Raw genomic sequence first — 14965 nt, 5'->3', positions numbered from 1 at the left:
TTCTTCACCCATTTCTTAAATTGCTGTTCATTTCTTAAATATGATTTTATTTTTTTTTAGGTTTGTTGTAATTGTTTCAAGCCTATCAAGCATTTTTGGATGAATTTAAATAAACAACAAATAACGAAAACAGTTTAAAAGGTTCCAAATTAGAGATGGTCATATTTTAGTAACTCACCTGTTTAACTCACCTGTTTGGTTTCCCTGCCCGGTCCAATGGAATTGGAAGGGGGAAGGAAACCGTGTATGGTAGAGACGCGCCAACGCCCCACGTTAGATGTTTCTTAGGAGAAGGACTCGTGGGGGTCGGAAAAGTGCGTCTGCATAGAAGCATGTATGAGTAGATGGGTCGTTTTGACAGTGAAGTGTGTGCACTGTGCAGTGTGGTTCTTCGCGGTCCAAGGGCTTGTCCTCGGGCAGGTACTTCATTTCTTCACGTCCTCAGGCGAGGTACTCATAGAGCCTGTCGCCAAGTATTCCTGCCAGGGATGACTTGAATTCCGCCAGAGAGTTCATCGTGACAGTCGAGTTGGGTAGTGCATTCCAGTCCTTCACGATCCTGTCCGTGAAGTACCGCTTTGTCGAGTCGAGCTGGCGCCTCTGGACCTTGATTTTGAGGGTGTTGCCACGTGTGCGACCGGCTGGAGCCATGTCCCATAGGTCCAACGGCTTGATAGGAGACAGGCCGTGGAAGATTTTCCAGGTCTTGATAAGGTCTGCACGGAGAAGTCTGCCTTTGATCGAGTATAAATCCAGTACCTTGAGACGCTCCTCGTATGTTTTGTGTTCTAGGCCTTTGATGTGACGTGTCCAGAGCCTCTGCACCGCTTCAAGCCGTCGGACGTCTTCAATGTAGCCTGTGTTCCAGACTGTCGAGGCGTACTCAATGATGGGGCGAATATGTGTCACAAAGACGTGCGTCATGAAGTCGCGCTCCCTGCACAGTGTCGATTTCAAGAAGTTGTGAGCTATGCCTCCAGCCTTCCTAGCAGCGACTCTTGCGTGCTCGTGAAACTTTAGATCGTCATCGATCGTGACACCAAGATCCAAATGGGAACGAGCCCATCGAACTACTGATCCATCGAGGTGATACTCTGGTCTCGTTAACGTGTGGAACCTGCGCTGGAATCTCATGACCGCACACTTCTTTTGATTTAGGCTCAGACCCCAGGATGCTGCGGTCTCTTGAAGGAGATCTATATCTTCCTGGAACTTGGTTGCATGGGACCCTGAGTCAGAGATGCACATGTAGACTTTCAAGTCATCTGCGAATATCTTGTAGGCGGCGTGTAGGCGGGACGCGACATGGTTGATAAAAATCAGAAAGAGGGCTGGTCCGAGTATGGACCCCTGCGGAACGCCGCTCTTCACCTCCATTGGTGAACTCAGTGAGTGTTTCACCACGACTTGCATGATGCGGCCGGTCAGAAAGTCCTGAATCCAAGTCAGGAGCTCGCCACGAATCCCAATGCAGCGCAGTTTTTGAAGGAGTATCGAATGACACACCATGTCGAAAGCCTTAGAAAAGTCATACAGGATTAAATCAATTACATGCCCACTGTCTCTCTGCTTACAGATGAAATCGTACGTGAGGAGAAGTTGATCCTCGGTGGAGCGTCCGGGCCTGAATCCGAATTGCGCGTCATCAAGAACAGAGTTGTCCATCAGGTACGAGTGCAGTCTTTGAAAAATGAGCCGTTCAAGACATTTGGCGGGTACTGACAGGAGGCTAACGGGACGATAATTCAATGGGTCCGAGCGACAGCCTTTCTTGAATATTGGTACCACGTGTGAGAGTTTCCACATCAGCGGCAAGGAGCCCGTTGACAATGTTCGACAGAAGATGAGGTACAGTGGGTATGACAAGGTCGAACAACACGCCTTCAATAGTTGTGGATGGAAGGCGTCTGGGCCCATTGCTGAGTTGGGATCCAGATGGCGAAGAACTGCTTCAACATCAGCTTGAGTGAAAGCGATTTCTGCCAGCACAGAGTCGCAGAGCTGATGAGTGAAGGGGTTTCGCGGAACCTCAGACGAGAAAACGCTTGCGAAAGCGTTCACGAAGATGTCCGCCATCGAGCTCGGGTCGTCTGTGATTGCTCCAGAGGGAGCCTTCAGAGGACCTGCCGAAGAACGGTACTGCTTCTTGTGGCGCAGGTAAGAGTGCAGGAGCTTCGGGCTGTCTTTCATTTTACTCACCAGTGACTTCTCATAGTCGATTTGAGAGCGCGAGGCAAAGCTGCGTAGCTCCTTGTTCACTTCTTGGAATGAAGTAAGTAAAGACTTGGTGATTGCTGCTCTCCTGCCGTAGTTTTCTCTGGCTTTCTTGTAGGCCGCCCATGCCGATGACCGTTTTTGCTTGAGTGAGCTTGGGGGGTTTCTCTTCCAAGGCAGCTTCTTGGACTGGGAACCTTGTTTCCTGGTGGGAACATACCTCTTGATCAACGAAGTCACTATTCCCAGCAGATGCTCAAATGCCTGTTGGGCTGATAAGTACCGAAGTTCTACCTCCCAATCAACATCGGCGAGGGCACTGTTTATTTTATCATACTTTCCTCTATGCCAAGCCAGGAGAGGGGCCGGACAGGTGGGTCGTTCCTGCAAGTCGATGTCGAAGATATAGCGACAGAGAATGGTGCAGTGGTCACTTCCGGGAGGTGGAGGGAGAACCGAAACTTCTCCAATTCTGTCCTGCTCGGTGGTGAAGATGAGATCCAGTATATTACCAGAGCGGGGGAAAGTAGCCTCGGTGATCCACTGCGTCATGCCAAGAGAGTCAAACAGGTCCAAAAAGCGGATGTCTGACGCTGTTCCCTCCCCTAGCATGCCCTCAGGTGATGACCAGTTCAGTGACGGCAGGTTGAAGTCACCAAGAAGAATTGATTCCCTCCCCAAGCAGCTCTCTTGGAGAAATGAGATCAGTAAGTTGTTTTCAGCTGCTGTGAGTGAGGGAGGTCTGTAGATCACGTATACAAAGACGTTGAACTTCGTCAGACGAAATGAAAGAACATTCTTGAATGATGTGTCCACCTGATCGAAATGTATGTGTTCAGCTATGAACGCGCATACTCCGTGAGTACTAGATGATCCGCTGTCATTGCGCAAGACAGTGTAGCCAGAGAGATGAATGGATGCGTTGCTTATGATTTCTGTTAGATGAGTCTCTGAGACAAGCAGTATGTCTGTTGAGCATGGACGGAGAACACTATCTTGTAAGCTCAGTAGTTTGCCACATAAGCCGTTCATGTTGCAATGAGTAAATGTGATAGCAAACGAATGTTCAGTCTTTCCTAGCGCCCTCCGTTTCCCGAGCTTCCATTGCCCGGGCGCGTTGGGTCGGGACCAGGCGGTGGGGCAGGCTGGAGTGGTGACGTCTCGGTAACCCGCTGCAGAGGAGCCTGAGTGACGGGTTCGCCGGCTATGTCTGAGGGCTGGCGAGGTGCACCGGGCTGCCCGAGCGCGATCTCACTTTGAGGAGGATCGTGAGCCTCGGTTGACGGAAGTGACCGAGGGGGGCCGCTCCCTGGCGGTGTTGAAGCTTGTACTTCTGGTGAGCTTGTGTTCTCCGCTGACCTCCTTCCAGGAGCGCTGGCTGTCCCCTCGGCCTGGGATACTTCAGTACTGCGGTGCTGACTGGTGGTGTGCTCTCTTTGGCGTTGCTGGTATCTTGTCTGGAGCTGCATGCGCTGCATGTACGTGAGGTCCCGTTTGATATAAACGTGTGAGAATTGAGAGTTTTTCAGGTCCTTTGCTTGTTCCAGAATGAGTCTTCTTTGTCTAGAGCTGTGGATGTTGCCTCTGTACAAATCCGCATCATTCTTGATCCGGCAGATGTCTGACAGTGTCACTTTTTCTGATATCAAAAACTGTGTGATTTCTCCGAATCTAGATGCAGCTTCACTCGGAGACCCTGCTCTCAACCCACGGATCACGACGGAGGACCGCCTTTTCTTGCGCTCTTCTAGCTCGAGAAGCTCTTCACGGACCATCATGCGGTAGTCTTGTGAGTGGCCAGCACTTGCTTGGGTTCCAGGGCCCGTTTGGTTTGGCACATAGCCCATCACTGAAGTGCTCTGAGTGGAGGTTCCAGTTAAACGCAGTTCACACATGACCGTCAGTCTGTCGGTGTCGGGCCCGTCACCGTCGACCTGACGGCCTGCAGCCCGTCAAATGAAAGTTGAGATTTGGTAGCTCCCATTGGCTGCCATATGTTGTGACAGAAATGGCGCACCATTTTCGAGATGGACGCAGATGGGGGAAGGGGATGGGGGAGGGTAGAGGCCGAGAAGTTAAAAATATTCTTTGAATTACAGAAATTAAATACCACGCTTTTACATTTTTATGTCAAATAATGCTGCAATTTTATTTTAATGAAAGACACATCGGTTCGCTGACTTAAATCAGGGAGCGAATCTCAAGATATCGTGCCGTAATAAACACTTTCATCTCAACAAATGGATAGAAAATTATATAAATCATCTTAAAAATGCATTTAAGCTTCATGCTGCATGATAACGTTCCTTTTCCACTTCTTCCAACACGCAGACATTCAAACCGACGGGCCCGTCACCGTCAAAAGTTGAACATTGCTGAACTTTCCAAAGCGACGGCCGTCAGGTCCGGCGCCGGCGCAGTCAGCTGTTGCCGGCCGTCAAACGCTGCCGGTTCACACATGCCCGTCGACCTGACGGCCGTCGCTCCGTCGGTTTCGGCCGTTTTGACGGTGTCGGGCCCGTCACCGGCAGACCTTACGGGCAAGTGTGAACTGCGTTTTAGAGCCTTTGCATAGGTTTCCTTCGTGTTCACACTTGCTCTTGAAGAAGTACTTGTTATTGATAGCAGCTCGTTGAGAATGGATTTTTTTTGGTTGTGTAAGAAATACAAAAAATATAGGCATGTCGCAAATAGCTGCTGAAATGCGTCTTGATTGATATTTGTGCGATTTGTTTCATCTTAAAGTGAATTTGAAATCCAACTGGTTTCGATTTCAGGCGCTCTAATTTTTCTTTTTTATTTGTAACTGACTATGCTTCCAAGAAGAATTTATTCGCATATAAGAAATGAAGTAAGGTTGCCTATGTTACGTGTTTTCATATTTGATAGGATTTTTTCTTTCAAAGTACAAATGGTCGCTGAATAAAATAAGTATTGTCCCACATTTCGCCTCGTCAATTGTCTCAGCGCGCCGTTTATGTACCGGTGACCGGTGTTGTAGAGAATTTACACAGGATTATCATATTTGTGAACCATATGGTATAATTAAAGTAATTGATGAGGTCGTTGAAACTGTAGACCTGTGTTGCGTTTCTTCTCGTCAATGAGGTGAGCTCGAGTCTTCGTTTCTTAAGGTTCAAAAAGTAATTGTTTGGTCAAGCTGCTTGGCCCATTCCGATTACATACACATATGATTATAAACACTTCCAGATACCTACATGTTTCGTTTCAATATACCTATATTTTTGTGTGAAATGATTTGTAGTTGTAGGCTTATTCAAAACTTCATTTACTATGGTTGTCAAAAATGCATGCTTACCTTGTGGTCTTTCAGTTTTTTTTTTACTCGGGTGTTGCAGTATTGCCTATCAGTGTGCTGATAGGTACCTACCTACCACACTTTTTTGTGACTTTGCATGATCGTTGTGCAGCTCACTCATAATTTAAGTTACAAAATCAAGGAATCATTGAATCTGCTCATGCTAGCAAGTACCTAACCAATATCTTAGTATTCCGGTTCACAAGAAAACAAGCAGGAGTAATGGGTAGGAATTTTACCGGCATCTCACAATTCGCACGGTTAAGCTGAGTGTATGCAATACCTAGTCTTACATTTTGATAAAAAGTATTGGCTTAATGAATAAGTTGCGATTGCTCCCACATTTTCATTCAAACTTTTGCATTATGTCTCATGCTATTCCTGTCATGTGTGTTATAATGATACTTACCTACCAGCACCTATGTTGGTACATTGCATTGGAAGAATCTGAATAATATGCTGGTGATACTAAAAAGGACAAAAGTTTACTGGGGTTAAGTTGTGCTTTCTAATTTATATATAATCTCTGAGTAAAGGGTCTGATTACTCGAAAGGGTACCTAATGACCTTTACTTAAGGTAAATACTTAAGGTAAATAATGTTTCTGTTGATGCATGTATCTGATGAATCCATAACTGAACTCTTATATATACAACATTAATTCATAATGGCCAGGCCTGGGATAAGAGAAGTTTGATAGGTATTCCTGTTGGATATTTGGTCATGGTCTCATTATTGTTCTACTATGATGTTTTATTTACTGTTACTTTTTATTTCAGATAGCCTGACATGTACAGAAACACTGGACAGCATGGGCACAACCGAATGCCCATCAGAAGTAAGTAGCTACCAAATAGGTATTCATGAGAATTTGCATTTACTTTGGTTTGAAAAGTGTCGCACATCAGAGTTTAGAATTCAGTTGATCTATTTGCCTGCCTGGTTGGTTTCTCACTGGCTATTAGGATGAAGCTTAAAACTTGTGATGTTAGAAATGCAATGGGGCTTGGTGGAAGGTGACTTGATCTGCAACTTATGCATTGAAACATGTTCTTAGTGAGCTTCATTTATTTTTCAGATAAGCCATCACCAGCGTGGGATGCGGGAGCCCAGAATGTGAAGGTGTTCACGCCAGATAGTGCATCAGCTCAGCATGTAAGTTCTGCTATTGTTCACAGCTATGATTTATCCTAATATGTGTTTGTTCACCATAAAAATACATTGGTTGTTTGGGCAGGGTTACCTTCAGTCTAGCAATGTTGCATAGGGAATTTGATTTCGCAGCAAGTGAATCCTAGTATTTGACAACCATTTAAGTGTGTATGCTAATACCTCTGCTATTGAATTGTTTCGTTTGAGAACAGGATGTCTATGTCAGTCACTAATGGATGTGTGTTTGTTACAGGGGGAGAGCCAGTGGGATTGGAATTCCACCGGCTGGGACGCTGCGCCCGTCACTCCAGTGTCCGCGCCTCCCACCAGCCACGCTCCCCCGCAGCACTTTCCGCCGGCGTCGGCCGGATACGCCCCTCCGGCGAGCTCCGGCCCTGGCTTCCCTCCCAGCCACCAGCCGGCGGCACCACACCAGCCGGCGGCGCCACACCCACCAGCCATGAACTACCCCCCGCCGGCGGGAGCGGCCTCTGGCAGCGCTCCTCCGCCGGCCGGCGCCGAGCCCTTCCCGGCCCACCTGGCGGCCAGCAGACCCCCCGCCAACATGGCCCGAGCCAGCGGCCCGCCGGCCAACGCCGCCCGGACCGGCTACCCACCGCCAGCCGGTCCGCCGCCGGCCAGCTACCCGCCCGAGGTGCCTTACTCCGCGTCCGGCCAGCCGCCGGGCACCTTCCCTGGCGCCCCGCCGCCGGCGAACGCTGCGCATGTGGCGCATCCGCCGCCGCAGGCAGCGCCGGATAGGTACCCGGGAACGCCGCATACGCCGTACGCCGCGCACGAGGTGGCTGGTGATCAGTACGGCGCTCAGACGGGACACGCCCCTGATCTGTCGGGCTACCCGCCGGCCAGTGGTGCGGCGGAACCCTACTCCAACGAGGGGTACACGGGAGCGGAACAGTACCCGCCGAACAGTCACGGCTATCTCCCCCCGGCCGGCGAGGGCTACCCTCCGTCCGGTGCTGCCCCGGGCGAGCCTTACTCAACGAATCTAGACGCGCCTCCCGCGGGAGAGTACGGAGGTTATGGTGCGCAGAACGGTGGTGACTGGGGATGGGACAGTGGGTGGGGCGAGCAGCCGGCTTACAATGCTGCTGAGACGCAACAAGAGCCGCTGCCGCCGCCCGCTGCGGGTCCTGGCGCGGGGCAGCAGATTGGAGCGCCGGGACAGCACCCAGGACAGTCGGGACCGCATCAGGGACCAACAGGATCACACTCTGGACCACCAGGACCACATGCTGGTCCGCCCGGTCCCCCGGCACCTTCGACCGAAGACCCGTACTCCAGCGACGGCTGGGGCTGGGGTGACGAGCCCGGTCCGTCCCATGCCGCCGCCTCCTCCCAGCCGACTCCTTCAGCGGGAGCGGAGGAGGATCTGGGCACTGTGGGGGTGTTCTTCGGAGGAGGGGACGACGACGGGTCGCAGGTGGAAGCTGTGACGGCCGGTGTGGCGCACCTACAGATGAACGGGGAGGCCGAGCCGACGCACAACGGTGAGTAGAGACTGGGAGGGTGGTCAGGGCATAAGATAGGGAGGGAAGCACGGGGAAGGAGAGGTGAATGACTCACACGGGATAGAGGGAGCGCTAAGTGGCTCACATAGGTGGGGAGGAAGGAACTGTGATTTGTCACGCATGAAAGGAAAGAACCGCAGGGACGCAGCAACAGTATTTCAGTAGCAATAAGCTAGTATGTTTCATTGTATCCCCGGTGCTTGTAATAAGTGACATTCCAAGACACCCAATGATATTTCAAATCTTTGCGGGGAAAAGCTCTCGGGTTAGAGCGCCTGATTATGAGCCATCTCCAACCAACCCTTCCTGTCGCATATTTCAAACATCTGACCCACCCAGCTCCAGCGCTTCATAGAGCAGAAATAACTAAAATGTGGCCAGTGGTTACCCAGTGGCCAGTACCAGTGGCCAGTGTGTAGTTACGTCGCGGTCTAAATGCAGTGGTCTGTATTGTCGCCTGGCAGCGGCGCCTACACTCGCCGTGGACATTATGAGGCGGCCGCAGTGGCTCCCTGTGCCACATGACGGGCTCGGTCGATAGAACAGAATGTAGATGGAAGTGGGTGGGCTGACGGTTGTCTGGGCGACACTGTTAGACGCGGCAACAAGTCAGGATGGCCTCTTAACGATGTGGAAATAGTAATGGTAACGGGGGTTGGTGTTGATCTTAAGTCGTGGAAAAGTGGCGACTGATGGTTCTCATTGATGCAGTTCCAACCGGTAAATGGTGAAGCTGAATAGGCATCGGTCATATGATATTGTTTCTCTTGTCCACGCGAAAATGGCATGCGTCTTTGAATGTAGCTGCCAATTGTCGGCACATATCCACGAGTTTAAATCTAATGGAATTAACCCATCCGGACTCCACTCTGTTTTTAAATCTCTACACTCGTATTTATTACCATGGAGATGCTGCAGATGCAAAATGTTACACCTTCCCAAATTTGTAGCACGAACAAAACCCAACCCGCACGAATCGGTAAAACACACAAACTGCAAAGTATCTACCTCAGTTTTCCGTATTGCCTCCCCGCACCAATTCGACATCCCCAGCCGGGGCAGGAAGCGACTAACGAAGCCGTATGAGCGACCCACCAGCCGCTCCGGCGGCGCAGACAGTCTGACTGCGGGGTCCGTGTGCCTGACCTCGTGACCCCTGGTGCGAGTCACTGTGGTGATGTCTGACCTCTGGTGCTCTAAGTGGTGTGAGCGGTGTGGGTGATTGTGTCTGTGGTGAAGCATGTGTCACATTGTGTCAGTGTTAGATGGTATTGTGCTGCTGTCAGCACTCGGAAGGGTGTGGTGTCAGTATGTCTGTTGGGTCAGTATGTCTGTGTTGTGTGAGTATGTTTGTGTTGTGTCTTTGAGTCGGCTCCCTGAAGGATTGCGTCAGTGTGTCAGTGCCCGCATGAGTGGTGTCATATATTCGTAGGAGTTTTGTTAATTTGTCGTCGCCCGGAAAAATGATGCCCAAAGTTCGATAAATTTCTTAGTTTGCAGCAGAAGTGGTAGAAGTGCGACAAAATTTACCAAATTCAAAAGGAGATAGGCGGGTTTCAAAGATGGCGATTCTCCCCTTAAAACCGTTTCGGGTCCTAGTTAGATAAATGGCCAGCTGAGTGCGGTGTTCTGACATTTGTGAGCCGTGAACGGGCAGGGCCGTGGTTGACGTTGATTTGGCATTTACGCTGCACGTGCGCCCGCTGTCAGTGATCGATATTCATGCTCTCGTAGGCTCACCTCGGTTAAATGACCGAACCATTTGGGTTGGCCATTTTGGGAGTGGACCTTTGAGCATGAGAAATTTCCCCGGAGAGCAATTATGGTGATTAACGCGCGTAGTATAGTATTCGGCAACTACCGTGAGAAGTGATATCCTGTTTCCTCTCGAAGAGGAAACTGCGAGATATTTGGATCGAACGAAAAATGTTGCGAGCTACAAGCTTTGCACGAGTGCAGGGTCGCGAGGAAAAGTTGCACCCTCGGCAGTTAACAGTCTACCAAAGCACGCGGAGAGTTGTAGCGTATATTCGATGCCATATGTTCAAATTGTATTGAATTCGGTGGTATAGAAGCTCGTTTTTTTTTTGCGTTTTCCCATCTAGGCGATGGACTTCACTCCCCCCCCCCCGCCACGATTATCCTTCCAGTCCTTATTTGCGGTAGGTTGATCCGATTTCTCCTGGATGTCTGTATTACGCCGCCATTTTCTGAGGCAATCGTCCTGCTAAATGGCGATGAGTAACCGTAAACCAGCAGTACCGGGGATTATCAGATCATCAGACCGCGTTTTTTTTTTTTTTTGCTGAAACCGTCTCCAGCTGTTGGCTGATGTATGTGTATGGTATGGTGTTAGGCTAGGGCTACTAAGATTCACTGTAAGCGACCCAAACGGGAAAGTTGTGTTTGGTTTTCCCCCGTGCTTGCGTCAAAGGATGTTGAAACTTGTATTACGTGAAACTTTTAGCCAACATGGTTTGTGAGAGAAAGATGGCTTACCTCTATCGGTGCTCATATGTGTTTTGGCGCTATGTTGCGTGTTAGGTATATCATTTGTGCGTTCACATTTACGTAGTATTTTGCCATATGTGTAGGTTTAATTTTTTCCTTTCTTCCCTTATGACCACTAGTCTGACGCCCGCTCTGTCCATTTCAGAGTTCCCTGCCGGTGGCTCTGGCGCCCCTCCGCCGCCCGGCCCGCCGCTGGGTCACCGTATGACCCCGACCGGGGGCCGGGCCGGAGACGACCCGCGCCCCGGCCCGGCGCCGGCCGCCCCGCCTCCCTCCAGCGCTCCGGAGGGTCCTCTCGGCCTGCCGACCCGCCATCCGTCGGTGGAGGGCGGCCCGCCGCCGGCGCGGGGCTCTCTCTCGGCGCGTGGCTCCATCTCTGAGACGGAGCGGCCGTCCTCCGTGGCCTCAGCAGCGTCCCACCGCAGTGGGGGTGGGACGCGCGGCCCGCCTCCGGAGCAGCGCGGCAGCCCGCTGGGTACCGCTGGAGGACCCCGCGCGCCGCCCGCTGTGGGAGATGAGCCGGAGAACAGGGAGGTGCCGCCGCCCGAGGAGACAGCGCCGCACGCCAGTCAGGTGGGTACCGGCGCAGGACGGGTGGCGTGGGAGGCTATAGATCAGAGGGTAGTGATCAGACCGGCTCAGTTGCGGGAGTGGTTTTGTTACAGCGACCTCGTTACTAAAAAGAAAAGCATTGTGTTTGTCACGCTGTTTGCTTTGCCGTCATATAATTACACCGGACTCCCTTTCATTTTTTTTTTTTTAGATTTCATTAGTGGCAGTCACGGTCATATTTCAGCTTTCATGTGCCGTGTAGGTGTGACATTAATTTCCGTATCGTGTCTAGTGACGTCCAATGTAACCACTCGCGGTACATTTTCGTTGTCGATAACTTCTCGCAGTACTTTTTCGTCGTCGAGTGTGTTATGTTATGATTAGATATAGTCCGCGCAATGCCTGTAATGTTATCGGATATTTGGGGAGTGCCATGTGGCTGATATCTGTGTTGAATTACTCGCACTGCCGCTGTCTGCTCGGTTGATCTGTTAACAGTTATCGCTTCGTTTTTCCTTGTCCTTATTCGTATTTTCGTTTCACGGTTTAAGTGTTGTTGGTGACCAGGCTGCGGATAAAGTCGGAGTGCAGGATCGTGGCGTCGTTTTCAATAGGCACTGATTAGCTTGGCAATCGGGCATATCTGCTCTCGCATATAATTGGGACAAAATTTCAATTGAAACGCTATATAATTCGAGCTCGGTTTCACCACACACCACACTCAGCTCTCCTCAGTGACTGACGTGTATCCCATCTACCCGCCAGGTGCCGCCGCCGTCTGCCGGCCTGGAGCGCACCCACCCCCAGGGGGACGGCTCTCCGGCGCCCCCGCCCCCGGCCGCCACCGCCGCTGGTCCAGAGCCGCGCGTGGTGCCCGGCACAGGCCCGCCCTCCGGCCGCCTCTCAGCATTCGCCGCCGTGAAACCGACCGCTCCACCCCCCGGTGTGGACGCTCCCGGCGCCGCCCGACCGCCGCCCGACGGCCCCGCGGCTGACGAGGCCGCCGCGGCTGGCAGGGGACCGCCACCCAGCCGGCCGACTCCGAGCGACGCGCGAGATACTCGCGAGATCCGCCGCTCGCCGGACGGGCCGCGACAGCAACGCTCCGAGACAATCGGCTCCGAGGACCGTCTGCCGGCGGCGGCGGCCGGCGCGCAGCCAGGCGCTCCCCCGCCGGGCCGGCCCGAACAGCAGGCGCGCCGCGGAGACGGCGAGGATGAGGAAACGGAGGACCGCGAGGACACGCGCACCCGGGAGGATAGGGAGGAACGCCGGGAGAGGGACCGCTACGACCGACGATACGAAGATCGTGGAGGGGAGAGACGGGACAGAGGAGATCGCGACAGAGACAGAGAGCGAGATAGAGATCGTGATCGTGATCGAGATAGGGATCGTGAACGAGATAGAGATCGCGACAGGGATCGCGATCGAGATCGTGAAAGAGATCGCGATCGAGAGCGCGACAGGGACAGAGATCGCGACAGGATTGATCGCGATCGGGACCGGATTGATCGCGATCGCGACCGCGACAGAGACGATAGGTGAGTACTGAGTAGTTCCCGGTGGGTCGCGACATATACAGTGTGTCCCGAAATTGATGCGCGGTTGGTGCCGCATGTTATGTTGTCCCCCTGAGTGCTGAACAACTGCAATTTTACCGGCTCTGGCACCACGGACATCTTGCTGGTCACACGATCACGTGAACCAAGCGGCTAATCCGACCGCGGCCGGTAGTGGGCGCGGGAGGCCACTCTTGTCCAGACAGGCAACGTGGAGAAACTGCATATCACCAAAAGTGAAAAGGTACAAACTACCGATCCGCTACCGCGCGGTGGGGATGATCAAGGACGGTGTGACCCAGGTTCCGGATGCCAGAGAATTGGGCGTCAACTCTGCGACAATTAAACTTTGGATGGACCGCAAACGATCAGGAGAGACACTCAAGAACAGCACAGTTCGAGGGCGGAAGACTGCCTTGAGCCGAGTGGCGAAAATCGTGATTGCAAAGTCGACCTTTAAAAAGCACCATTCAACATCGCTGACAAGAAAACTGAATGAGATGCATGTCCCAGCATCCAAATCGACCCTCCACCAGTATTTGAAGACTATCTTGATGCTGAAGCTGCTCAGCTTCAAGATGCAGACTTGGCCTACCGTGGTCCAGAAGTGCAGGCAGCTGGATTTCGCCAAGACCCACAATAAACGGGACCATTCAGGACTGGAAATGCGTCCTTTTCAGTGACAATGTGCCCTTTGTGGTCTCTAAGCCTCTAACTGCCAGAACGATCGAAATGTGGGCCAACGGCAGCTCTGAGGAGTCCGCTGTCGTTACGTTGAAACGTCTGCTGAAGAATCTCATTTGGAGCATGATGAGCTACAGAGACGCTCTGAGCTTCACGAGGTGCCTCGGGAACAGACCGTGACTGCTTATTACTATGTCAGCGAGGTGCTGAAGAAGACTGATGCCACAAAGATGCTGAGGGAAAAGGTAAATGGTTCAAAAACCAGAGTCAAACTTTTGTCAGACATGTCCAGGGCCATTTTCAAGCAAGAAAGGGCTCCAGCTTATCAGGCCAGGAAGACCCAGGGCTGGGTGCCGAGCGAGGCTCCCAGGTCTCTGGGAGAAGGGGACATGGTCTGGCAACAGTCTGGACCTGTCTTCGATCCAAATTATCTGGACGATCGTCAGAAAAGAGCTCAGCAAGCTTCCACGGGCTAGCTCAGAGAAGAGGCTGTTTCAGAAGATATAAACGGCATGGCGTTGTTTCAAAGGAGAGACTCTTGACAACCTGAAACGTGACACGCTAGAGTGCAATAGGCCGTGTATGCAACTGAATGGGGACTATGATAACATATAAGCCGTGGAATAAATTCGAGCACCTTATAAGTTATTGAGGATAAAACAACTGCGCATCAATTTCGGGACACCCTGTAGGTAACAGTTTTTTTTGTTTGTTCATTAACTACGTTTGTCCCTCAAAAGCAACAAAATAAGAAACGTAAGCATGTTATGCACCTCTCTGCCTACACTTGCTGACCAAAAGACAAGCACCTTTCACTTTTCACGCACCCGTTACATGGTTACGCATTACCTATGGAAGTAAATTGGAAGTTAACAAGCTATTCAAGCGTTTTGTTTCAGCCTACAAGACGTGCTGCAATGAACGTTTGTCCAGCTGGTAGAATGTGCCTTGAGTCTGTCTCAAGCCTCTCGTACCCTAGTGTTCTACCCCTCACCCCCTTCGCTTCCCCCCCAACCCCCTCTCAGGAGCTACTACGAGCGCCGGCACCGGTATGACAGTGTCGATAGTCGTCGGACGAGGACTACCGCGACTACGACCGCCGCCGACGGGAGGACAGGTACTCCAGGGACGAGTACGACGATAGGTGAGTCAACCGACGGCTGGGTGAGTCACGCGTGACTCAGAGTCTGGGGCTCTAAATTAGACGGGTACCTATGTAACTTGGTAGTTTTTTTTTAAAGGTATTTTTAATGATGGTTCTGAAATGCCTAGTTGTGTATCTTTTTCAAGTTACTCATGATAAAAGATGGACATGCTCGTTTTTAAGATCTTTCTCAGTTGTCTCATGATAGATGGGCATGCTCGTTTTTTAGACTGAAGACGTGCCTTTCTGCACCTGACCCTCCCATTAACCTCTGATTCCTGTGCGCCCGCAGCACGGC

At 51.6% G+C, this 14965-nt stretch overlaps 1 protein-coding gene across 1 annotated transcript; it reads left to right on the top strand.

The window, feature by feature from the left end:
• Positions 1 to 4983: 4983 nt before the first annotated feature.
• On the top strand, positions 4984 to 14667 carry LOC122376629 (basic proline-rich protein-like; the record flags this gene model as incomplete). The annotated part of the gene is made up of 7 exons (XM_043356515.1): positions 4984 to 5322; positions 6313 to 6371; positions 6612 to 6688; positions 6939 to 8196; positions 10874 to 11301; positions 12046 to 12821; positions 14549 to 14667. Coding segments are annotated over exons 2-7 (2707 nt in total), but the record flags the coding sequence as incomplete, so codon positions are not given.
• Between the last annotated feature and the right edge of the window lie 298 nt (positions 14668 to 14965).

This window comes from Amphibalanus amphitrite, unplaced genomic scaffold, assembly GCF_019059575.1.
Source record: "Amphibalanus amphitrite isolate SeventyFive unplaced genomic scaffold, NRLGWU_Aamphi_draft 002214F_arrow, whole genome shotgun sequence".
Lineage (NCBI taxonomy): Eukaryota > Metazoa > Arthropoda > Thecostraca > Balanomorpha > Balanidae > Amphibalanus > Amphibalanus amphitrite.
The sequence above is the reverse complement of the archived record's forward strand: the minus strand, read 5'-3'. Positions and strand labels throughout refer to the sequence as shown.